This window comes from Molossus molossus, unplaced genomic scaffold (assembly GCF_014108415.1).
Source record: "Molossus molossus isolate mMolMol1 unplaced genomic scaffold, mMolMol1.p scaffold_m16_p_22, whole genome shotgun sequence".
Classification (NCBI taxonomy): Eukaryota; Metazoa; Chordata; class Mammalia; order Chiroptera; family Molossidae; genus Molossus; species Molossus molossus.
Genome location: NW_023425358.1, coordinates 37,962,415 through 37,987,028, shown reverse-complemented (window position 1 = coordinate 37,987,028; position 24,614 = coordinate 37,962,415). Strand labels below are relative to the sequence as shown.

The 24,614-nt window shown below is 63.1% G+C and overlaps 1 protein-coding gene across 2 annotated transcripts; it reads right to left on the bottom strand.

Annotated features, from left to right (window-relative positions):
• Positions 1-2,977: 2,977 nt before the first annotated feature.
• On the bottom strand, positions 2,978-22,755 carry ULK1 (unc-51 like autophagy activating kinase 1). Of its 2 annotated transcripts, none has more exons than XM_036276237.1 (28): positions 22,577-22,755; positions 22,289-22,381; positions 22,170-22,211; positions 14,796-14,828; positions 14,464-14,500; positions 13,606-13,779; positions 13,452-13,525; positions 12,813-12,914; positions 12,022-12,080; positions 11,853-11,935; positions 11,627-11,677; positions 11,331-11,419; positions 11,012-11,162; positions 10,284-10,344; positions 10,028-10,117; positions 9,721-9,846; positions 8,966-9,114; positions 8,411-8,497; positions 7,768-8,036; positions 7,056-7,249; positions 6,699-6,808; positions 6,477-6,620; positions 5,937-6,130; positions 5,630-5,802; positions 5,439-5,557; positions 5,124-5,281; positions 4,530-4,665; positions 2,978-4,456 (listed from the first exon to the last, which is right to left on the bottom strand). In XM_036276237.1, the coding sequence occupies exons 1-28, from the start codon at positions 22,685-22,687 to the stop codon at positions 4,404-4,406; spliced, it is 3,162 nt and encodes a 1,053-aa protein (XP_036132130.1). In that variant the 5' UTR covers positions 22,688-22,755; the 3' UTR covers positions 2,978-4,403. The 2 variants fall into 2 exon arrangements, with proteins under 2 accessions (XP_036132130.1, XP_036132131.1); XM_036276238.1 differs by having other exon boundaries at positions 8,966-9,096; positions 22,577-22,694.
• Positions 22,756-24,614: the final 1,859 nt, after the last annotated feature.

Genomic DNA, 24,614 nt, shown 5'->3' with positions numbered 1-24,614 from the left:
GGGGGGCACCCTGGAAAGACAGGGGCGCTGTCAGCGAGACGGGCGCCCGGCAGAGGCGGGCTCTGCCTGCGCCGGGCCGGTTCGGCGTCCGGGGCGGCGGGCGGGGCAGGCGCGGGCATTACCCGGGCAGACGCCGTCCCAGGCGCGGCATCCACGCTCCGCAGGCTCTCCGCAGGGCCTCGGCCGCCGCCCGCAGGCTGGGGAGCCCCATGCGCCGCCGGAGGGGCGCCCGCTCGCGACTCCTGACCTCCCCGGGGCCCGACGCCCAGCCTCGCCCGCGGCCACGGCCAGGCGTCCCCTGACCCCAGCCTGACCTCTGGCCGCCCCAGCGCCCCCTCGTCCTCCCGTCCCGCCCGCCGGGACAGAGGGGCGCGGCCCCGCGCGGCCCCACTCACGGCGCCGCGGACGGACCCCCAGCAGCCAGACCACGTGGCCGAGGGCGGAAGTGCAGCGCGCAGCCACGGCGGCCGGGCGCGGACAAAAGTCCTTCGGGGCGGGGCTTGGAGGCGGGGCGGGGCAGTGGGCGTGGTTAGAGCCTGCTTGGGGCGGGGTGGGGCAGTGGGCGTGGTTAGAGCTTGCTTGGGGCGGGGCTGCCCCGCCGCGGACTCCTGGCGGGTCGCAGGCTGGCTGCGCACGACTCGAAGCGCACGGACCGTCCTAACGGGAACACAGGGCCGGGCCCGGGGTGCACGTGTGGACGCGGCATCTCTGGGGAGACGGACAACGAGCACACCGATCAGCCACTGACGCTGCGTTACGAAGTGACGAATGCATGGGAAAGACAGTCAGAAGCACCGACGCCCCTTGCAACGTGGGCGAACTTGAAAACCTGATGCTGGGTGAAAGAGGTCAGAGGCCAAGGCCACGTGGCGTTTCAGAACAGGCCCGTCAGAGGCAGAACGTGGAGTGGTGCGTGCTGACCCAGCTCTCTAGCTCACAGGCCTAGTGGGAAAGAGCTCACCTGCGCCAAACGACCCCAAGAGTAGCCCCCCTCTCTGCAGAAGGGAAGGAGGAGCTGCCTTTCCGGTTCCAGGGGTGAGGAAAGTCAAGGTCACCTGTGACCTGGTGAGCTCAGGTGGCTAAGCAGCATTAGGAAGCATCCGGCCACCCTCACACAGAGCATCCCACCTGCACACAGAGCCCCCCATCCCTGCTCCCTCCTCGACCACACCAGCTACAAGGGGTGATCTTGCATCTCCATTCCAGAGGGTAAAACGAGACCTGAGGTTGGGATAGGCACCAGGGGGCTGCAGTTTGATGTAGGCTGGGCCCCCAGTCCCAGCACTCCTGGTGAGGGGCCCTGGGCAGCTGGGATCATGCAGAGGACTGCCAGGTAGTCCTGCAAGGTGTATGCACCGAAAGACCCAGCACTCCTGGGCCCACCCATCACCATCAGGCTCCTGCACAGGGATGTTTACAGCAGCTTCATGCGTAATTCCTAAAATGTGGGAGCACCAAGATGTCCTTCAGCAGGTGCATACATAAATACATGGTGGTACATCAGACAGTGGAATATTACCCAGCATTAAAAAGAAATGAACGCCCTGGCCAGTTTGGCTCAGCGGTTAGAGCATCTACCTGCAGACCAAAGGATCACGGGTTCCATTCCTGATCAAGGGCACATACCTGGATTGCAGGTTTGATCCCCAGCCCTGGTTGGGGCACATATGGGAGGCAACCAATGGATGTGTTTCTCTCACATCAATGTTTCTTGCCCTCCCTCCCTCCCTTCCACACTCTCTAAAATAATAATCAATGGAAAAATATCCTCTGGTGAGGATTAACAAAAAAAAAAAAAAGGAAATTAGCTATCAAGCCACAGAGACATGAAGAATATTGGGAAAGACACTAATCTGAAAAGGCTACATACTGTAGATTTCCAACCTTCTGGAAAAAACAAAACTGAGGACAGCAAACAATCAGGGACTGAGGATCAGGGATTGAGGTGGGGGAGTGGATATGCAGAGCTGAGGATTTTTAGGGCAGTGAAACGACTCTGTACAGATACGTCATTCCACTTTTGTCCAAACCCCTAGAATGTACACGAGGGACGGGAGGGCACTGTAGGCGCATCAAATGTGCCCCAGCATCGCAAGGTGTTAACAATAGGGGAATGGAGGGGTGGGGAAGAGGTGGGTATATGGGAACTATACCTTCTGTACAGTTAACTCTATGAAAATAAAGTCTGTTGATCTAGCAACAGCAAAATATCAGGAGTGTCTCTACTCCCTTGGGGTGTTCCATTGTTACTCGCCCACGAGGAGCGCCCCAGTGCAGACAGGGCGGCTCGGCCCTTCCTGTCTGGGACCCAGCACTGCACTTGAGGAAGCCAGCCCAGAGGAGGCCCCACCTCACTTCCTCCACGGCTACCTCTCGACAAACTTTCGCTTCATGTTGCGGTTAGCCTTTTTGGTAATTTAATGAGTTATTTTTAACTGACAAAAACATTACATAGTTGAAGAAATGCAAATCCCACAACTCAACATTAGAAAGAGGTACCACCCAATTAAAGAAGGGCCACAGAAAAAGACCGAGAAATGGCCAACAAGCCTGTGGAAAGATCTCGAGCTCACTAATCCTCGTGGACACGCAAACCCACAGCACAGCGAGGACAGCGTGAAGACACAGAGGCTACCCAGCCCTTGTGGGGACGTGGCGAAATCAGGTGGGATGGAAATGGTGTGGCTGCCATGCGGGATCTGAGGCTGGTTCCCTGTAAGTTAGTTGTCCATGACCCGGTGAACCCAGAGAGGCAGACACCCCCAGGGCCCAGCTGAGCAGGGTCCACTGAGACCCGGCCAGGGGGACCCAGCACAAAATCCCAGCTTGCCCTGGGGGTTTGCTCCCCATGCTGAGCCTGGCCTGGTGCAGGGACAATCCAGGTGCTGCCACAGAACAGGAGTGAGGATAGGCCAGAGACGGTGACAAAGCCATCATCAGCAACAACTCAACAATTCCAAAGGTTTATTTCCTTAAATCGATGTTACACACTTTTAACACAATGGGGAGGGATCACACACTGTTCCTTTAAAGTAGACCGAACCGAGTGCTGTCTCACGGGGAGCAGGGTCGGCGGGCGGCACGCACCGGGAGGCACACGGAGCATACTTGGTGCCCTGAACGAGGGGCTGGGCAGGAGGCCCCCTCCGTGGGGCCAGCCTCCCGGCAGCCCTGGAGTCTAGCCAACCATAAAGCAATAAATAGGAACATGTCCTGTGTGGCGAGGAAAAAATAAAGTCACAGGGCTTCTAAGTCCAAGCACAGGGCAATATTCAAGTAGTATTGCAAAGAAACACGCATCGATTCGCCTGGGTCTGTGGCATCGACCTTAAACCCCTGGACAGGTGCCTGGACTTGCCCAGCTTCCGCTGGGGGTGCACTCGAGGGGGCTAGGCAGAGCTGGGCAGACTGGGGATGCCCGTGGAGCCCGCAGGTGGGCCTCCCTGACCCCTTTTATAGCGGCCAGGACCTGGAAGGGCAGGGGAGGTGAGGAGGGATCTGATGTCAAAACCTACTTACTGGTTTTTGCACAAAACGCTCCCCCTCACTGGCCACCGTCTCTGTGGCAGGGGTCCCCCTGCCCCAGGCAGGCTTACCTGCCCGCCACGGCCCCTCCCACCCCTTCCAAAACAAAACGTTCTGAACACCTACGAGTTTTCTCCTTTAAACGAAAAAAGAGCTGCAGAAAAATAAGACACATTTCACGTGAGTAAAATGTGAAAGACTGCCACGTCCACTCTGGGTTTAGGAAGCTCGGTGCGTCATACTGTGTGTCCCTAAAAGAACATTTAAATAAGACGCTGTGTCTCCCCGGGGCCGGGCAGCAGGCACAGCAGGGCTATGTATATGTGTATATGTATACGTGTATATGTACACGGCCTGTACACACGCCTCTAGTGTAGCAGCCAGGGCTGGGCAGGCAGTCCTGGTGCCAGGCCGCCTGCATAAAGTGCTTGGTGATTCACAAAGCTGGGTGGTGGTCTCGGGGAAGGAGAGGAGCCAGCAGCCCAAACCTCGTCCTGGGCGGGCCCCTGGCAGGCCTGGAGGCTTTGGCTTGAGTGGGCCCCTGGCAGGTCCTCGGCAGGACTGCGCTGGGTGTGGCTGGGGTGGGAGGGTGCCCACCCGTCCCCACCGCCCGGAGGCCTCCAGGGGCCTGGCCTGGGCTGAAGTTCTGTGCGGGCCCTCCAGTGCTCTGAGGCCCAGTGCCGGCCAGAGCCCAGGAAACAGATGTGGCTGGAGACCTAGCTCTGGACACAGAGCAGGGAGACTGTCCTTCCCCGGCACCAGGGAGCAGTGCCCAGGCTGCAGGCTTGTCCCTTGCAGTCCACCCACAGATGCGTGGAGAAGGTCCAGCCGCTGGGACACAGCAGGCAGGCTCCCAGGAGGTCAGGCACACATGCCAGTCAGCAGGGCCCGGTGAGCAGGGCCGAGAGTCTCCGCTCGATGCACAGCTTGCCTGCAGGGGGAGGGCCTGTGAGTGCTGCCCCTGCCCCTGCCCCTGCCCCTGCCCCAGGTGGGCCGGCACTCACACTTGGCGATGTTCTCCACGTCCGCCTGGTCCGTGAGAAGCTGCTGCAGCCCCTCCATGAGCAGCAGGGCCTTGTGGTAGCGCTGGACACAGTCCTCCCGGCGGCGGAACATCTCGTCCAGGGCAGCCGACTGCACCTGCTCAGCCAGGGGTCACAGGGCACCTAAGCAGACGCCCCTGTGCCCGTGGACAGCCAGGGGACTACAGGTTGGACCAGCGGCTTCCCCCACCTCCAAAGTAGTCAGGGGTCACCCTTGGGAGAAAGCACCCTTTTAGAACATTCGTTCAGTGTGCCTTTTAACTACGCAATGATCTCAGAAACAGGCACTGCCTCTGGGCAGCCCTTTGGGCAGAGGGACCCCAAGCCTCGGCAGCCCCGCACCGCGCAGGCCTGGCCTCCAGCCAGGTGCTGGCACTGGTCCCTTCTGGAGGCTGTGTCACCTGCTGAGAGGCTTCAAAACCAGTTGGGGAAACTGAGTCTCAGGGAGGGTGTGGCTAGGGATGCACCTGGGTTGTAGAGCCTGGGTTACATCAGCTGGGGCCTGCGCGGTGTCTTTCCCACCCGGAGAGACAGCCCCACCCGCCCCAGCTGTACCGTGTGGACTGCGTGGCTGAAGATGAGCTTCTCCGCGGTGACGCTCTGGATGCGATCCAGGAGCCGCTGCTTGTCCAAGAAGAAGCGCTGCAGCCGCAGGCTCAGGCTTTGGCAGGACAGCACGCTGGCCTTGTACAGCTCGTTCAGCTTCCGCACCACTGTGGGGGTCCGCTCTGCTGAGCCGGGAGTCACCCTGCCCCGCCCCCACCCCTGCCGCTCCAGGAGACCCCGGCACAGCCTCCCCGCTGTTGCCGACCCTCCCTGGCCTTGTCCCCGATGTCCATGCCGCCAGGCCGCTGCGGAGCCCACACTCACCCTGCTTCACAGTGGACGACAGGCAGAGCTTGCCGGCCCGGATCTGGTCAATGGCGGTCTGCAGGCCCGAGGACAGCAGCTCGGCCACCTTCAGGTAAAGCACCAGCTGCTCTGCAAAGCTGGAGGGCGGCAGGCTTGTCAGAAGGCTGGGGGAACCCACGCACCCACCCCTGCTCGCTAGGCACACCCACCCCCACTCGCGGCTCAGCAGGCTGATCTGGTCGGCCACCATGCTCTCCTGCAGCTGGTACTCGGGGCCGCCGGCCGCCTCGCTGGCGCTGCCCTTGAGGGTGGCGATCTCCAGGACGCTCTGGACGAAGACGAGCGTGAAGCGCAGGCCGTGCAGGATCTCCGTGTGCTCTTGCTGGGGGCAGAGCGGGCGCAAGGGCACTGGGGCGGGGCCAGGCCAGAGGCCTCTGCTCCGCCCGCCCACCTCGCCCCCGCCTTCCCCTTCCCCACAGAGCGCGCCCCGGCCAGAGATGCCCCAGCTCCCCTCACCTCCATGAGCGTCTCCTCGGGGAGGTCCGGGGCCTCGAAGGTCACAGCCCCCTCCAGGTTGGCAGCAACAGTGTCGGCAAAGCTGCAGCAGTGGCCAGGGGCCAGGGCCTCAGGGGCAGCCTCGCTGCAGGCCCCAGACACCAGGTGGCGGGCGGAGGCGGAGCCGGCGGAACTGAGGGAGCTCGAGGAGCCCACTGTGGGGAAAGGCCCGATTCAGGGCGAGCTCCCACCTCCCTACAAGACCCTCCATCCCCTCCGTGACGCCACGACACAAGATCCTGGACCCACCCTCTCCGGACTGGCTGGACCTTGGTTTCCGCGCCCCTCCTGGCCCCTGCCTGTGGTAGGCTGGACACTGAGCACAGGGGCCGGGCTGTCGAGGCCTGCCGGCATGGCCTGCCCTTGGCCTGGGAGGCCCCTAGCAAGCCCAGGACTCCTGATCCCACAAGGGCAGCCAGCCCAGCGCAGCCAAATTCAGACGCCAGGGTCCAGGCAGCCCAGTACCATCCCACCTGTGCGGGGCGCTGTGATGGTCCTCACCTGAGAACATCCTAGTGCGCAGGCCCTGGGGTGGCGTGGCCCCACTGGGGGGTGAACCCACAGTGAACACCACAGGGGAAGGGCTGCTGGCCCCCCCAGCACGGGCGCCTGGCTGCAGGTTCCCTCCGAAGCCAGCAGAGGGCGCTGTGAGAAGGCGAGGAGGAGCTCAGGGATTTCCCTCCCCCCCACTCCGCCCGCCCCAGGCCCACACTGCCCACCTACCGATCTCCATGGGCTTCTCATGCAGGCTGTCGGAGCTGCCGGAGTCTGGGGCCTGTGTCCCGAACGCGGCCTTAAGGAGCAGATCGGTGAGGCGGCCAGTGCTAAGGGACCTGCAGGGACAGGGGGGCAGCGATGAGCCGACCTGCAGGCCCAGAGTCTGGGGAGCAGCCCCACAGGCAGGCCTGCACCACAACCATCCCACGTAGCTACTGCCCACCAGGCACACAGATGGCACAGCTGGCACTGGTTCTCCTGCCCCCCCCCAGGGGCAGTCACAGTCACCCCTCAGCACACAGGCTCAGAGGGGGCCACAGAGGGGCCGAGTGATGGGCAACATAGGGGGTCTCACCCACTCACCTGCCGAAGGGGCCCTTGGTGTCCTCCGCAGGCCGCAGGCCAGGGCCCAGCTGCTGTCCCTGGCAGGGGCCTGCCTCCGAGAGGTCAGGCAGCGTGCGGTTCCGAGGTGGCGTCATGACCACACCCTGCCGGGCCAGGAGGGTCAGCAGGTTCTGGGAGCTGGGGGTCTTGGGGAAGTCGAACGCGGGCATGGCCTAGGAGAGGCAGGGGGGTGCTGAGAACAGCCCATTAGCAGGGCCTCCACCACACGCTGAGCGCCCTGGCAGGTCGGCAAGGTTGGCCTCCATCTGTAGGGCCCCAGCGCAGGGTCCCAAACCTCATGACCACCTTCATGGCCAACGCTGCTCTGCCGAAGGACACACCTGCGGGCCCTCTGCCTGCAGTGGCACCCAGCATGGCTGTAGGTGCTGTCTCCATCGCACAGACGGGGAGACTGAGTCTGGGGGCAGACTAGTTTTCCTGTGGCAGCAGCCCGGGCTTTCTGGGGCTGTGGGCCGCGGGACCAGGGTTGGGACACTTCCTCTGCTCAGGGCCACGTAACAGATGCTTTGGCTTTGGGGGCCAGTCTCTGCCATGGGAACACAGCCACCAGCAAAAGACTCGGCACTGAGGACACTGCTTCTGGATTTGGGGGCCCCCATGTCCCATGGAAGCAAGGGAGTGGGAATAAGGGGACATTTACCCACTGACCAGAACTCTGGGTCCCTGTTACCTTGGTGGGGGAGCCTAGGATGGGGGGCAGGGGGTTCCGCTGCAAGAAGTCAGGAAGCTTGGGTGAGCCACGCAGGGGGCGGCAGGACTGAAGTCCGTGGGATGGCTGTGGGGGGCTGGCCTGCGGGTGGCCGAACACAGCCCCCAGGGGGTCCGTGGGGGGCTTGGGCAGCTTGGAGTGGACGATGTGCAGGTCGGAGAGGTTGGGGGCGCTGTGCAGGCGGCAGCCCAGCCCAGCGGAGCGGGGAGAATGCTCAGGCGCGGAGGAGCCTGCGATGGGACAGGACAGGAATGGCCACTTGGCTCTGAGCTGCTGGACCTGTCCAGCCCACACACCGCCACCCAGGAGCATGTACAGAGGGACCAAGTCTGTTCACTGCACCCTTTACCCTCCGCCACCTGAGCTGCGCACCCCACCGTGCCGAGGGAACGGGCACAGAGCAGCTGAGACACCCGCCCAAGGCCACACCTAGAGGAGGCACAGGGAGACCAGTCCCACAGTTGTCTCCCTCCCTCCCTCCTGGCACTCGTGGGGTGAAGGCCTTGGGAACAGGGAGACAGCTCCACCCAAAGTGTGGGAGGCCAGCTGGGCTCCTCACCTCCCCAGATCCCCACTCACACCCAGACGCTAGTGCTGCACCTACCTGGACGAGGGGACCTGCCACCCCGCATCTCAGCTCCTTGGGGGGAGGGCACCCCACTCCAGCCCAGCCTCTCAGGGATGGTTCCGACTTGGAGAGAAGCGGTTGCCAGTCAGGGCCAGACAGAGAGGATGTGCCCCAGCCCCAGGCCCAGGCCCAGGCCCAGGCCCAGCCCCCAACCCCAGCCCCAGCCCCAGCCCCAGCCCCAGCCCCAGCCCCCGGCCTCAGCCCTGGCCCCAGCCCCAGGCCCAGGCCCAGCCCCAGCCCCAACCCCAGCCCCAGCCCCAGCCCCCGGCCTCAGCCCCAGCCCTGGCCCCAGCCCCAGGCCCAGCCCCAGCCCCAGCCCCCAGCCTCCAGCCCCAGCCCCCGGCCTCAGCCCTGGCCCCAGCCCCAGGCCCAGGCCCAGCCCCAGCACCAGCCCCAGCCCCAGGCCCCGGCCTCAGCCCCTGGCCCCAGCCCCAGCCCCCAGCCCCAGCCTTAGCCCCACCCAGCCCCACCGTGTGACGCCCAGGCCCAGTCCCGCCCGGGGGCTGCCCCAACAGCAGCACATGGACTGACCTTGTGGAGATGGCGTGTAGGGTCGGCCTCCGCCCAAGGAGAGCTTCCTGGTCAGGGCAGTCCCGTGCTCAGCGTGGGATGGGGGTGATGGACTGGCCCGCGCAAAGCCCAGGGGGCTGGTGCTGCCCGACCTGCGGATAGCGGAGGACCTAGGGACATGAACAAGAGCCGGGAAGTGAGGCCACAGCCCTGTCGGATGGCTTGGCCCCTCACCCTCCTAGACAGAGAACAACGACAAGGTGGGAAGCCACAGTGTATCCCCCAGGGCACTACAGGCTGGGGTCGAGGTCTCTGCAGGACGACCATTAGCCCACAGAGCCTTTCATGAATTTAAAAAAGGTGCCTTCTTCTCTTACTTCTACCTGTTGAAATTTGCCACAATCACTCTGTCCAGTGTGGTTCAGTGGCTAGAGCGGCGGCCCATAGACCAAAGGGTCTCGGGTTTGATCCCTGGTCCTGGTCAAGGTCGTGCAGGAGGCAACCCACTGATAAGTCTCTCACATGGCTGTCCCCGCCCCCCCAATCTAAAAAAAGAGACCAATGGAAAAATATCCACAGGTGAAGATCAACCAAAAAAAACAAAAATTTACCACAGTCAATACTAGTTTTGTAAACTCAATACTTGATTGACCTCCAGCAGAATGCTGTCACAAGCCTAGGGCGCCAGTCTGAGCCGTGTGCGTGTGGGGAGCCCGCCCCCGGGGGCGCGGTGGGGCTCTCACTACTGCGGGCCTGGCCCCAGGCCCTGCACACACCGTGGAGCCTGGTGCTGGGTGGGCGACTGCAGATTCTGCTCGATGCGCCGGTAGTTCTGCACCTGGGTGGGCACAGGGATGGGGACGGATGCGCCGCACCTGCTGCTGGAGAATGGGCCGGCCCGGCTGTGGGGGTGAACAGGTGGGGGTCACTGGAGCAGCACTCCCCATCCTCAGAGGGACTGCTCAAAGCCCACCCCTTGGACTACGTCCTTCCCGCAGTCCCTTCAGCCAGGCTACCCACAGGGGTGCGGAAACCCTGGCTCTGGCTTGGGACCCACTCCTGTCCCACCCCCGCCCGGCTTACCCTGAGGGGCTGGGGGAGCTGCTGCATGGTGGGGACGGAGACGGGGTCCGGCCGTGGCTCTCCAGGCCAGCTGAGGCCACCAGTGAGCTCCTGGCAGAGAACAGCAGACGGGCAGCTAAACGGGCAGACCCTGGCCCATGCATGCTGCTTGAGCATGGCTGACTTGGCCCTCCCCAAATCACCGGACCCCCAGTGGGGCCAAAGACACAGGCTAGAGCCTGAACCTCCCTGCCCGCGAGGTGCTGCGGGAGCTTACCCACTGCACATCAGGCTGTCCGGCGGGGGCTTGCCACTGGCTGCCTCGGCCACCAGGTCACCTGAGGACAGGAATAGGCAAGGCTGGGCCCAGGCATCTCTCGGATCAGAATGAGTGTCCACTCCACCCTCCCAGGCCACCGCGCCCACCGAGGCTCCCTGACAGCCCACACTTATTCCAGACAAGGTGGGGCTGCAGGCAGGGCTTCGTGAGACAGGGTGTCCCTTCCTGGGGGGACCTAGGGACATGCTGGGCCAGGGCTCTCACGTCCCCACTTCCATCACTGCTACTGAGAGCCCTTTGCCTGGACATCAGGGCTCCGGAGGGAGTCTGGATTCCCGTCTTCTCCAGCCTTCGGCCGAGTCCAAGCCCAGTGCCCACAGCCCCCAGTCTGAGCCCCACCCATCCTGCAGGACCCAGATCCACAGCTGCCGTCTTCCCACCGCTCTCTGTGCTGCCGGAGGCTGGGCACAGGGCCTCCCCGCCTCAGCCTGGGTCCTTGCTGCTCCCAGGGGACACCAGGGCCCACTCCCACCCAGCCCAGGCCCAGGAGGTACCAGTGTCCAGGGCCCTGAGGACCCAGGGTCAGGGTATGTGGGAGGCTCCAGCCCTGTAGCCAAGCTGACCTGTGGGCTAGCTCCCCACAGCCCCGAGGCCACTGGTGGAGACAGGTCAGTGACCACACACACAGGGTCCCTCTGGCCTCCCCGACACACTGCAGCCCTGACCTGGAAACTGGGCCGGGACCATGACAAAGTCATCGGTGTCGCAGGACGAATCCTTGCTGCTGCCGCCCGAGTCTCGGGAGCCCTGCAGGAAGCCGGCGGCGTCGGCTGGGGAGGTCAGCGTCTTCCGCAGCTGCTGCATCTCCCCCAGGGACTGGGGTCAGAGGGGCACTGAGAGCGGCCCAGGGCCCAGGCTAACGGGGCTCTGCCCGCTCCTCTCCCCAGGGACCAGGCCTCCCCTCATTTCTGAGATGCTGCACCCAGGCTGGGCCTGGGCCCCCAGGGGCAGGCACTGGGCACTGCCACCCCACTGAGCACTCACCGGGGGGGAGGCCAGGTGCGAGGTGGAGCTGCTGCTGGAGCTGCTGCCGGAGCCGGAGCTCGGGTACGAGGGCACAGGCACAGGTGGGGCTGCAGGGGGGGGCAGTCAGGTCCTCGCCCTGCCCTGCACACCCTACCCGTGCGTGGACAGCTGCCCCAGCACAAAGGAACCCAGGGACTGAAGAGAGGCCGTTCCCACCCCCAAATCAGGCTGGAGGGGGCAAGGAGCCAGGACCCCAACTTCCTGGGAGGGGCTACCACCACGGGGCAGGTGCATGGGGCCCTCAGGGGACTCACACTTCTTCACAGAAGCGCTGGCATCAAGGAAGGGGTGACGGAAAAACTCATCTGCAGGAGAGGGAGGGATGAGGGGACCTCAGGACCCCCACCCTGAGCCCCGCGGCAGCTCCTTCATCTGGCCCAGGCCCACCCACTCGCCTGACGTGGTTTTCCCAGCAGAACACCCACTGCCCTCTGGGCCTCACAAGCCGGGCACCGGCAGCAGGTGAGGGCGTGCACTCACCGAAGTCCATGCGGTCCTTGTGGTTGCGCTGCAGCAGGGCCAGCAGCAGCTGTCTCAGGGGGGCCGAGGTCTCCCGGGGAATGCTGGGGGGGCAGCCAGAGGACACACAGGTCAGCCTGGCTGGGAGGAGACTTTGGGGGACCGATGGGCGCCAGGGGAGGGGACTTACATGGGCACCAGGGTTTTGTTCTTCTCGTAGAAGAGGCGGAGGTCCTGGGGGCTGCTGGCCTGGTGGGGGGGCGATGGTGTGAGGCCCTGGTGGTCCTGGGCAGCTGCACCATCCCGAGGTCACTCAGCCAGGACCATGAGCCCTTGCACACTCCCAGGAACGGCACCCCCATCAGGCCAAAGAGCATGGACTACAGGAGGGTAGCCACGTGGCCACTCTGTCTAAAGATTCAGCTGGGCTTGGGGGGCTCCAGGCGTCTGGTGCAACTGGTTGGTTGCTTCTTGAAATTAAGGCATTACCCGTGCCCCCACCCCTGAAACGCTCGGCCCTCCCAGTGGGCATGCGCCCTGAGGGGAGGACCTGGCGTGTTCCGTTCACCTGTGCCCTCACTGAGCGCTGCTGAGCGCCAGGCGCCCTTGAGACCAAGACCGCGCCCGGCCGCAGGGCTGCCAGCCTCGGGGACAGCTGGCGACAGCGCCGAGCCCCAGCGGCCAGGCAGTAGTCGCAGGACGAGCAGGCCCACAGGGCTGAGTCCCACCACAGAGCAGCCACTGCTTTCCAAACGTGGGCTGCCCCCGAGCCTGGGGCCCAGACATCATTGAGTGGGTCACACCAGCCTTGGAATGGCGGGGGGAAGGCCTCGACATCATGACACACAGCTGCACCCAGAACAAGCAGACATTCTCGCCTTGGGCCTGAAGTGACGGCAGGTGGGGAGCCGGGAGACCACCTTGCCTCAGCGGGGGCCGTGATCCCACCGGCCAGCCCACCTCTGACCTGGGCCCGCTCACCTGGAAGGGCGCCTTGCCGGTCAGGCACTGGTACACGATGGTGCCGATACTCCACAGGTCTGCCTTTCCGTCGTAGTGCTGGGACATGATGACCTCGGGGGCCTGCGGGGCAGGAGCTCGGTCAGGCCCTGGCCCTTGGCTCAGAGGCCAGAGCGTCTGCCGGAGCACTAAAGGGCCGAAGGTTCATCCCTAACTCCGTAGGGGCACGTGTGGGAGGCAACTGATCAATGTGTCTCTCACATCGATGTGAGAGACAAAAACAAAAAACAGGTCAGGGCCATAGCAAGAATGGACACTGAGTATACACAGATCAAGTATAGTGCCAGCCAATCAATCACAACAGACACCAGCCAGGTGCCAGCCAATCACAACAGACACCAGCCAGGTGCCAGCCAATCACAACAGACACCAGCCAGGTGCCAGCCAATCACAACAGACACCAGCCAGGTGCCAGCCAATCAATCACAACAGACACCAGCCAGGTGCCAGCCAATCACCACAGACACCAGCCAGGTGCCAGCCAATCACCACAGAAGTGATGGAAACAATGGGACAGCCATACTGGCTAACCACCCAGTGAGGCCACGGGACGGCCGCTGTGGCCACGGAAGGGCAGCAGGGCTGGGGGCCGCCACCTACCATGTACATGGGGGAGCCGCAGAGCGTGGCCGCCATCATGTTGCTCTGCAGGTACCGGGCGAAGCCGAAGTCGGCTGCAGGGAGGACAGCGGGTGAGCAGGGCCGTCCAGCCCTGGCCTCCTCGCGCCTGCTGGCCCCACCGGCCCGGACTCACCGATCTTGACGCGGATGTTGTTGGGGTTGGCGCGCCGCCCGCCAGGGTTGGACAGCAGGATGTTCTGGGGCTTCAGGTCCCGGTGGATGATGCCCTTGCTGTGCAGCAGCTGCATGGCCCCCGCGATCTGCTGCAAGAAGAGCCGGATGGTGTCCTCGCTCAGGGTCCTCATGGCTGTGGGGAGACGGGGCTCAGGAACCGCTCGGACCCCCCGCTGGGCCACCAGCTGTGACGGGACCCTGCCCTCCTACAGCTCCTGTGGCGCATGGCCCTGTCACTCACACCGCAGGTGCCCGTCTATCCACCCCGAGGTCACCCTGCGCCGTCCCAAGCTACCTGCCCAGCTCTGACCTGATCAGTGTCACCTCCTCAGGGCAGCTCCCTGCTGCTGCCCCCCCCAGCTCGTCCAGCTTATGATACTTCCCAGCATCTACTCATGGCAAGCCCCCGCCTGTGGCTTTACGATGAACCCCAGGGCCTGGCCCTCAAGGCTCAAGGGGCTGAAGAAACCGATTGGGGTGGATACAGAAGGGCCTGACCCCTCCGTGGTGAGCCAGCACCCAGCAGGGCAGCCAGCCAGGCACCCCGGAGACCCTGCAGGCCATACTGGCCACTCTGAGGGTGTCAAGTCCCAGCGGACCACACAGGGCCCCGCTCCAGAGGAGCACTTCTAGACCAAGTCTGCCCTGCAGGGCTGCCCCATGGCTCGGGCCCCTTCTATCTTCCCCAACAGGTGCCAGAGGGACAGGAGGACCAGCTGCCCCTCTGAGCCCAGGGCCGCTGGTCCATGCTCCCTACCTCGCAGGCTGGGTCAGGTTGGCCCTGGGCACGCAGCCTGCCAGCCGGGGGTGCACTCACCGTGCAGATAGTCGGCCAGGTCCCCTCCGTTGCAGTACTGCAAGAGACCAGCACACCCATCGGCGCCAGGCACACCCGCCAGCCCGCCCAGGTCTTTCCCACCTCCCATGCCTGGGCATTGAGCTCTCCCCTCCTGGGGCAGGTGTCCCCTGCAGTCCATGCTTGAAGAGGTAACAGGGACACACACACACCCTCAGGCACCCAGCACAGTTGCCCTAAGCCCACAGGCACGACATGAGCAATGCGGCCTGCCCCACCCCAGGTGACAAGGGGTCTAGGAGCTAGGGGGGCCCAGACTCCCGGTTCTTAGAGCCAGGCCTGCAGGGACTCACCTCCATGACCAGATAGACAGAATTGGCCATTTCCTGTAGGACACAGAAGAGACAGTTAGAGGCGCGGGGAGACGCAGGTGCTGGCACCCCGTGGAGGGCATCTCAGCCTGTGCACTGGGCGCTGGGTGCCCTGAACACCCCACCTGGGCTACAGGCAGGACCGACCAGTGAGCGTGGACACCAGCTGCCCTGGGGCCAGCATGCCAAGGCTTCGCCAGCTGGTTGGTGGCAGGGAGACAGGGCGTCTGAGAGCCAAGTGGGCTCTGTTTTGGTTTTGAGGCCATTTGCCTGAGTGACAGGAACAGCAGCCAATCAGAACACTCCTTTACCATGTCTGGGGAAGGGGCTGAAGTCCCAGGAGAGGAATCAGAGTGGGGTGTAGACCCCACCTCCCAGTGGTGGCCCTTAGCTTGCTGTTCTGAGTGATGCATCCTGGCTGAGTGGAGTCACTCAGTGGGAGACCCTGGACCCCCCAGAAGGGACATGGCAGGGAGTGAGGGCCTTGACCCTCAGGGTGTGGACACTGCTGGGCTCCAGGCTCCTGAATCAAAGATGCCAATAGAATGACTGGCTTTGGGGTGCCACCAGCATCCTCAGCTCAGTCCACGTCATGGGATGGAGAAGCCCTGAAGGGCGACCACCTCCAGGCCACAGAGAGGCCGAGGCAGGCAGGGTGCCTTCTGCTGACAGCCAGCTCTTCCCCAGGGGCTCGAGGCCCCCAGCAGCCCCTCCCTGCCCCGCGCCACAGCCACAGCCTCCGCGCACGGCGCCCTGCTCCCCTGCTCCTCTCGGGAGCTCCGACTTCCAACCCCACAACGGGGAGCCCTCAGAGCACCCGGGGTCCTGGGGGGCAAGAGGGCAAGGACTGCAGGAGGGACGTCGCAGCGCCTCCAGAGAAGACCTGCTGCACAGCCGGGGGCCACCCCTGCTCAGATCCCCGGACCCCAGGAGGTCACACCCACACCCAGTGGACAAGGCGCGGGGACACAGTTCCGAGTGCCAGTGTGAATGGTACATGCCAGCCTCCCCCACCCCCGTGCCCCCCAGTGCTCCCACAGACAGGGGCTGTGTTTCCAGGGCGGACACACCTTGGGAGCAGGCTAAGACACGAGGTGTGCTCTCAGGGTGTGGGATGACACTGAAACCCCTCGGGGCCAGGCTGGGCACCTCTGGGCCCAGCAGGCTGGCTCTGGCACGCCCCGCCCGGTACTCCCAGGCCCTTCACTTGGGGCGTGTCTCAGCAGGGATGCACAAGCCTGGGAGGGGTGGGCTCTGTCCACAAAGGCAGGTCTCAGCCCAGCCTGCTTGCCCTGTGCCTCGTGGCAGCCACAGCAGAGAGGGCCTGGGAGCCCCTAGGCCCCGCCCACCTGCCCGAGGCAGCCCAGCCCCTCAGGACAGCTGAGGGGCAGAGATAAGACAGGGCAGGACCGAAGAGGCCAAGTCTCCCCATCACAGGGCCCAGAAGGCAGGCCCAGGAGCAGGAGCAGCAGTGGTCTGGGGAGCCAGGGAGCCGGGGAGCCGGGGAGCCGGGGAGGGAGGGAGGCGGGAGGCGCTGGCAGAGGATCGGGCAGAGACAGAAGGTGTGGGAGATAAGGGCCTAGAAATAGCCCCGGAGCCTGAGACACCCAGGCCACCTGCCCCTTGGTCACCTTGACCATGGCCACCTCCAGGGAGGTGCTGAGCACGCTCCCAGGTTTCTCCTCCCCTGTGAGCTCCAGAGGCCCCTGGCCCAGCGACACACAGCTGCAGGGACAGGCATCTCCAGCTCTCACCCCTCTTCCCGGCAGCTGGCTCCCCAGGAGAGCCCCCAACTCACCGCCAGGACGGGTAGGACAAAGTGACAAGGGCAGAGCAGGCAAGACGAGGAAGGTCACAGCGTCCACCCCAGGGAATCCCCTCAGGGAGTCGCCCACCAGGAGGGGCAGGGACACCTACCACCCGAGGGCTACTGACTGGGAGGTACACACGACTGCTTCCAGATCCAGGGGCACCCCAAAACCCAGGACACCCTCCCCTAGAAAGGAGGGCCCTGCAGCAGAGTGACGAGTCTCCTTTGTGCCTAAGAGCCATGGGGCTCCCTGCACAGGGCTCACCCCACCCCCCACTCCAGCTGGGGTGAGCCCCAGGTCTGCTGGCTCCCTCGCCTAGAACTCCTCACCCAGGCCCTGCCCTCCTCCCGAAGAGTCAGAGTCCCCGCTTATCCCCCTCCCAGACCACCCTGAAGCCACCCTGGTGCCACACAGCCCCTCCGAGAGCAGGGCACCAGAGGCTCTTAGCCACATGGGGCTGTGGGGTCTGGGCTCCTCCCCTCCCCGTCATCTCTGTCGCTCACCAGCTGGGTCATCCAGCAGATGCCTTGGCCCTCCCCCGCCTGGGCCCAGCAGGACCTCTGCTGTGGAGGGTCAGAACCTCAGAGACAAAAGCATAGCATTCAGGCCTGGGGAGACCCAGCGACCCTCTGCCCTGGGAGAGAGGACAGCTTCAGACAGGTAGGTCCCTTCCAGCTGGCCTGTGACCTGTGCTGACTCCACCCTGGAGATAAGATGAGGACATGCACCGGGCCAGCTGCGATGTGTCCTTACCTGCCCCCCCGCCCAGAGCCAATGCCAAGCCAGGGACAGGAGAATGTGAGGCCCAGCCACGGGGCCTGCAGTGTCTCCAGGCTGGCTGGGCGCTTCAGCAGGAAGGCTTCACGCCCAGGCTCCTACCAGGGTCCAGGGCCCGGCACCCCACCAGCCTGGGGCCATGCGATCCCTGTACCACCTGGCTGGGTGTCCCTCACCCTTCCCCAGGCAAGGGGCTCTCTGTTCTCCCCTGGCACGGAGAGGTCAACATGGCCTGCTGGCCACAGCTGCCCTGCCCGCCCTGCCCACCACCCACCCAGAAGCTGGACAGGCCTCAGGTTCCACCTCTACCTGCCCCCGCCATGGCCAAATTTGGTTTTCACAAGTTCCCCAGGGACTGAGTGAGGACTGAGTGGGCACCAAACACCAAGCCAGCCCCTTGGAACTCAGTCTAGACTCAGCGCAGGCCCGCAGGACTTCCTGCGGCTTCTAAGGACAGCCAGGTCCCAGAGAGGGTTCACCTCCCGGGGTGGGCAGGCTCTCTCGACCTTAGACCAGGTTCTTACCAGTATTACAGGTGAACACAAAGCCGGCCGAGTCATGGGCCCACCAGACCCTGGGGGTCCCCAGCCCCCTCAGCCCTAGGATGGAGCAGTGCAACTCATAGCCTTTTTGGGGCAGGGAATGGGCAGAGAGAGGGCCTGAGACTCTGCCCTCATCACACAGCTGGCCGAGGGGGGCAGAGCTGGGCTGGGACCTGGGGTTCTCGCCTCGCCCCCGTGCAGCCCCCAGGAAGGGCCAAGGAAGCAAAGCCTTTAGGAATGAAAGGAGCCCTGGCTGGTAACTCAGTGATTTAGAGTGGTATCTCAATATGCCAAGGTTGCAGGTTCGATCCCCGGTCAGGGCCCACACAAGAACCAATCAATGAATGCATAAATAAGCGGAACAACAAATCAATGTCTCCAAAATCAATTTTAAAAAAAAGAAAAAAGAAATGGAGCCTCTCCACCTCTTGGGCCCTGGCGTCAGGCACGTAGAAGGATGCCTGGCCCAAGCGCTAAGGGGCTTTGCTTAATAGGATCCCAGATCCCTGCCTGGAGAGCCCACTGTCTGGCCATCCAGGACTGGCCTGGTGGGCGGACAGGTGCTGACCTAGTTAACTCCTCACAGCTGGCTGTCTTGGCTCCAGAAGGTGGCAAAGGCCACAGGCCGGCAGGGACAGAGCTGCTGCTGCCCCTCGGGGCTCTCCTGGCATCTCCCCTAGGGAAGAGATGCGGGCCCACCCTGAGGGGGAAGGGCCTCCACCTTCCTTGCAGAAGCCCCGCTTCAGCTGCCTGAATGCCAGTGGCTCCCAGGGCGCCAGCCCTCCCCAGCCCTTCTCCCCGCACCCTGGGCTCGCCCGATTTGGGAAAAGCAGGCACCACTTTTACGGGGGTGGCGCATGAGCTGGAGCGACTCCCTCAGAAAACAGCCTGCACATTCCTGTGAGACCCCCGAGCTCAAGCTGCACCCCAGCATCACCACAGATCTGATGCAGACGAGCTGCAGCTCTGGTCTGGGCACCGTCCAGGGACACCCATGACGTGGCTCCCCGTGTGATGCCGAGGGCGACACCATGGGTGCCCAGGGCTCCAGCGTGGCCGACAAGCAGGGAGCAAGTCCCCATAAGGCCAGGGCCAGACTTCTGAGGACTAATCAAGTTCTGGTTCTCACCTCAGCAAGGGGACACCAGAGCCCCTTTCCTAAGCGTGTGATCTGCGTTCTGCCCTCTGGTATGTATTATACTTCAGAACGTTAAGTGAAGTAAACAGCTGAAACAGTAACATGACTTTACAGGTGATTTCCAGAAATGCCCGGACCCTGGTACCCAGGGACTTCAGCGCTGCCCACATCCTGACCCCCTCAGGCCCACCTAATATCACGGTGCCCCATCACCCAGAGCCAGGGGTCCAGAAAGAGCAAAGCCAAGGGTTGGCACTGTCCTGAAGGCCCCAAAGTAAGGGAGGACACTCACTCCTCTTGACCATAACTCACAGGCACAGCTGGTTCTGCCTGTGGGCAGGAATAAGTGAGTCACGTCCAGCTGTGAGCACCACTGTGAGCCAGACAGTGTGCTGGCCTCAGGGGTGTGAGGGGTCACCGCTGGCCATGCCCACGGCCATCACCCCTGCTTCCAGGGCACGCTGGGCAGGGCTGGTCCTGGCTGCACAGCCTCATCCCCCAGTTCCTACAAAGGCCATTCTCCCCGGGCGAGCGCGTGTCCCCCCACAGCACAGCACACCAGGGTGAGATCACCCCTCTACCCTCAGTGGAAGGCCAGGGACTCCAGCGAACTCCCCACAGGTCTTGGGGCCGGAGAACCGAGCACATGCCACGAGGCCCACCCCTGGGGACTCACACCAGCCTGACAAATGTTCCTGTTCCGCAAGGTTAACAAAACAAAACAATGTCCTGTTCCGTAAGACCAACAAAACAACCTCAACAGACACAAAACAACCCGAGGGAGAATATCTGGCATCTATAACACAAGGGCTTTCCTTCATATGTAAAGAGCTCCTCCAAGTCAATAATATGTAGCACTTACTTTATAGCGGGCACAGATTTAGGCACTTAGCATACTCACTCAGGTTGTCATCACACCCACCCTACAAGGTAGGTGTCTACTCAGCATCTACCATTTCACAGGTAACACAGAGGCACCAAGAGGCTGAGTGACTTGTCCCAGGTCACACAGGTAAACGAATGGGGAGCCAGGCTCAGTGAGAAAGACAGAGAGCAGGCAGTCATCCTAATATTCACGCGCAGAGGAAGAGATGCTGAGCCTCACACAATAAAGTCTCCACCTCTCAGACGGGCCAAGAGCAACGTCCATAACCAAGCTGGCAGGGACGTGGGGAGACAGGCCCTTCCGCAGCCCGCGCTGCTCATGTCCAAGGTCTGGTCTCTGCGGACCACAGTTTGGCAACTGCCCCAAACTAAAAGCACATCCCTCTCACCCAGGGAATCTACTTCTAGGAATCTACCCTGCAGACACACACACGGCGAAAGCGAGAGCAAGGGCAGTCACGATCACGCTGCTGACGTGCGAGGGGCCGTCGAGGTCAACAAGGGGACAGGGGGCGACGGACTGCCACAAAGCTGCAGCCACAGCCACAACAACAGTTAACACTCACGCGGTGTTTACTATGACCAGTTTCAACAAAACGCTGTGGTCTCTGTCTTAAAGGAAGAGGTGGCGGCACAGAGAGGTTAAGACAGTTGTCCAAAGACACACAGCGAGTTGAAGTGGCAGAGCCAGGACTGGAACTGGGCCTGGGCTCTGAACCACTGGGCTTAGGGGTGCTAACCTCACAGAAGGAATCCAGAGGTCGCTGTCCTGGGAGGAGAGGGGTGTAATTTTCACAAACGGACGGTGGAGGTGTTTTGGGGAAGGAGCACCTGAGAATGTGCGTACGCTGCCATGCCAAGGTCCAGAAACCCAACGTGGATGTGCCCCTCTGAGGGAGAGGGCGCCATCGGGACAGAGGCAGGAGTTACTTTTTCCACATCCCATTTTGCACTGTTTTATTTTTTTTTAACCTATTTTTAAAAGACTTTTTTCTCCCTGGGTCCCAGACAGGAGTCTAAGGACCCAGGGAGCCTCCCCACGCCCCATGGGGAGAGCACCAAGCCTCAGAAGAGGGGAGAGGCCACTCTGGCCTCTAAGCACTTCCTCTGTGGGGGAAGCCACAGCACTGCCAACCTGGAGGAAGTGGCACTGCCCACAACCAGGTGTGTGGCCCAGCGGGATGGGGATGGGGGAGGGGGGCCAGCCAGGGAGGAGGACAGGGAAGGGGAGGAGGGTACAAAGCAGGAGGAGGAAAGGGGCCACCATCTGGGCCCCAGAACATAGTGTCTCCATGTGGGCTGCCAGGTACCCACTGTCACACTATATCTGAGCCCTCCCCATGCCACCTCATGTCATACCACAGCCCCCAAGGCCACAGCCCAGCTCTGAAGGGGGAGGAGAGGACAGGGAGAAAGGGAGGGAGGGCCACCAAAACACAGACAGGCAGGGAACTTCCCCTCAGCCAGGGGCTGGTCCCGTGGCCTCAGTAAACAGGTTTCAAAACCATTAGTCAGCACTTTGGCCCACAGATCTGCTGCCTCAGGTTCCCAAGTTCCCAAGCTAGGCATCTAGGGTCCTGGACCCCCCCCAGAGGCTGGGCCCCACCGCCAGGCCCCAGGGACAGTGGGGGAACCTGACTTCGGCCTTCTGGGTCAGTTAGGCCGGAGGTGGCCTCATCAAACAGGCAAACGCCTCCCTCCTGCCCTGGGTGGCCCCAACCGCCAGCAAGAGGAATCTCCTGTGGCCCCTCCCCTCCCCCAGTCTGACGCAGAGAGAGACTGGCCAATGCCCGGCCCTGGAGCAATGTCAACAAACAATGGGCCAGCCCAGACAGGTGGGCAGGCCGGCGGATTACCAGGGGCCTGGGCTGGTGACAGGACTCCAGGTCAGGGCCCCCGGGTCAGACCTGAGGGCCAAGCTACAGCCAGGCCTCACTGGGTCACTCTGGCCAGAGTAACTGACCCACCGCTGGTGTCCTGGCCCTGGCACCCCGCTCTGGTCGGGCAGCCTGGGGAGGTGGGCACTCTTCCAGCACCTCGAGGAAGCTGGGCGGACAACAGGGTCTCCAGGTTCCCCGTCAGGCCAGATGGGGTTGCCCTAGAACCTCCCACCACTGACCAGGGTCTCCAGTGCCTGGCTGGCCGGGGACCCCGGGGCCTGGGACCCCGGGCGGCGGCCGCAGCCAGGCCGGGGAGAGCTTACCTGGAAGTCGTACAGAGCCACGATGTTTTCGTGTTTCAGCTCCTAGGACAGAAACCCAAGTTTCCTGTGAGCGCTGGCCCCCCAGCGGCCTCTCCCCTCCTGCACCCCGGCCCGCTCACCTTGAGGATCTTGATTTCCTTCCCAAGCAGCGTCTGGGACTTGGCGAGGTTCTTCTTGTTAATGCACTTGACCGCGACCTCCAGGTCGTGCTTCTGAAACCAGCGGGGCGTTTCTCAGCGGCCGGCCCCGGGAACCCCTGCGGCCGCCCCCCGTCCGGGGAGGCACCGGGCGAGCCGGGGAGGGAGGGGGCCGGGGCGCGGGGGGGTCCGAGGGTGCCCGGGGGGGGGACCCCGGGCGCGGGGCTGGGGTCAGGTGCGGGGTCCCGGGCCTGGCGCCCGCGCCCTCACCTCCCGGTGGCGCCCCTTGAAGACCACGGCGAAGGCGCCGTGGCCGATCAGGTCCTTGCGCGAGAACTCGAACTTGCCCACGGTCTCCAGGCCGCCGCGGCCGGGCTCCATGGCGCGGGCCGGGCGGGCCGGGCGGGCCGGGCTCAGGAGGCGGCGCGGGCCGGGGGCAGCGGGCTGGGGGCGCGCGCCATCGGGCAGGCCAGGCCCGCTCCCAGCCCGGCCGCTGACCCGGATCCCACTCCTACCCGACCCGGTCCTGACTCGGCCTCCGACCCGGTTCTGACTGGGGCTCCGACCCGGTTCCGACAGGGGATTCGGCTCCGGCTCCGACCCCGGCGTGGAAACAAAAGAGCCGCGGCCGCAGGGCCCCAGAGTCTAAGACGCCCGCGCACGCGCACTGAGCGCCGAGGGGGGTGGGGTGGGATGGGGGTGGGGTGGGGCCTGGAGGCGGGGCCTGATCCGACGGGGCGGGGCCCTGGAGGCGGGGCCTGGCGGGAGGCCGTGCGCTTAGTGGGTGGCAGGACTGGCGATGGGGCGGGGCCTGGTTAGACGGGGCGGGGCGGGCTGGCTGGCCCCTGGGCTGGCCCTGGAGGGGGCGGGGCCTAGTCAGAACGGGGCGGGGCCTGGAGGGGCGGGCTCAGTCCGTTGGGGCGGGGCCAGTAGCAGGCCCTCCCGGGTGGCAACGGAGAGCTAGGCCCCGTGTCCCATAATACCTGGGGCATGGAATGTGTACCCCAGGGCTGGGGACTGCATGGAATAAATTATTAGGGAGAGAACACTGCGTTAGAGACTGTGCATTTAAAATTGCGTTCTATAGTAACACTTTGTTGGCCAAATTGCACCCAAACCTAGGAAATAGCCCACAACTTCGTCAAAGAGGAAAGGTTAGATAAATCACCGTGCATCCTTTCTGTGGAACGACCCAGCAGATTCTCAACACGCAGTTAGCTAGACGTGTGCTCAGAGGGGAAGTACTCCAAAGCTGACAATTTAGTGCAAGCAAGATGTGCAACAGCGAGCTGAGCTACTTTACAGAGGCACTCAGTCCCAGACAGCCCAACAGGATGGTGACTACGCGAGGGAAAGTGAGAGAGGTAGCAGAAGGTAAAGGGGGGCAATGACTGGGGAAACACTTGACTTGGGTGGCGGCTCATGGCCTGCAAAGTCGTTTGCTCTGGCCCTTTTACAGAATAAGTTTTCACTCCTTGCCTTGAATTATAGAGAAATCCTTGGGGGGTGGGGGGAGGCTATTAAATGAGACTCCAGCCCTGGCCAGTTTGGCTCGGCGGTTAGAGCGTCGGCCTGCGGTTCAGAGAGACCTGGGTTCGGGTTCCCACTAAGGGCATGTATCTCGGTTGCAGTTTGTCCCTGGCCTTGGTTGCAGTTTGTCCCCGGCCCTGGTTGGGTTGTGCGGGTGTTAGCCACTCAATGTGTCCCTTTCACAGTTTCTCTCTCTCTCTCTCTCTCTCTCTCTCCCTCCCACTCTATCTGAACAAAAAAATGGAAAAATGTCCTCAGGTGAGGATAAAACAAACAAACAAAAAAATAATAAATGAGACTCCAATTTGACAGGTTCTGGGTGATTTTTCCATATGGCAGCTGTGGAGACAAACGAAACCCCAGAATGTCCTCGGGGGATCCTCTCCAGCACCCCAGTGCACAATGCCCAGAGAATATGACTGGAACTCTGTTGATGGGACACTGGCCTGGGGAGAAGATCCCTTCCTGAAGCCCCGAGGGCTGAGTGGATGGGTCCCGCCAGGCTCAGGGTGGAGTTTAGGCAATCACCAAAGTCCTCTGAGTTTCAGTTAATCTCTTCTGGAATTGAGAGAGATACCAGCCAGGATTAAGTAGGACAATGTAGCCCGTGGGCTTCCTCAAGTGCTCTAGTGCACCGCCCCTGGCCCCCAGGGAGCACAGTCCAAGCCAGCGACCCCGTTCCCGGAAAGTCTTTGTCCTTCTGGGGGAGGGGGGGGCGGACTTCAGGCAAAGCTTCTCAGGGCGTGGGTCAGATCTCAAGAGCTTCAGAGCTTCAGAC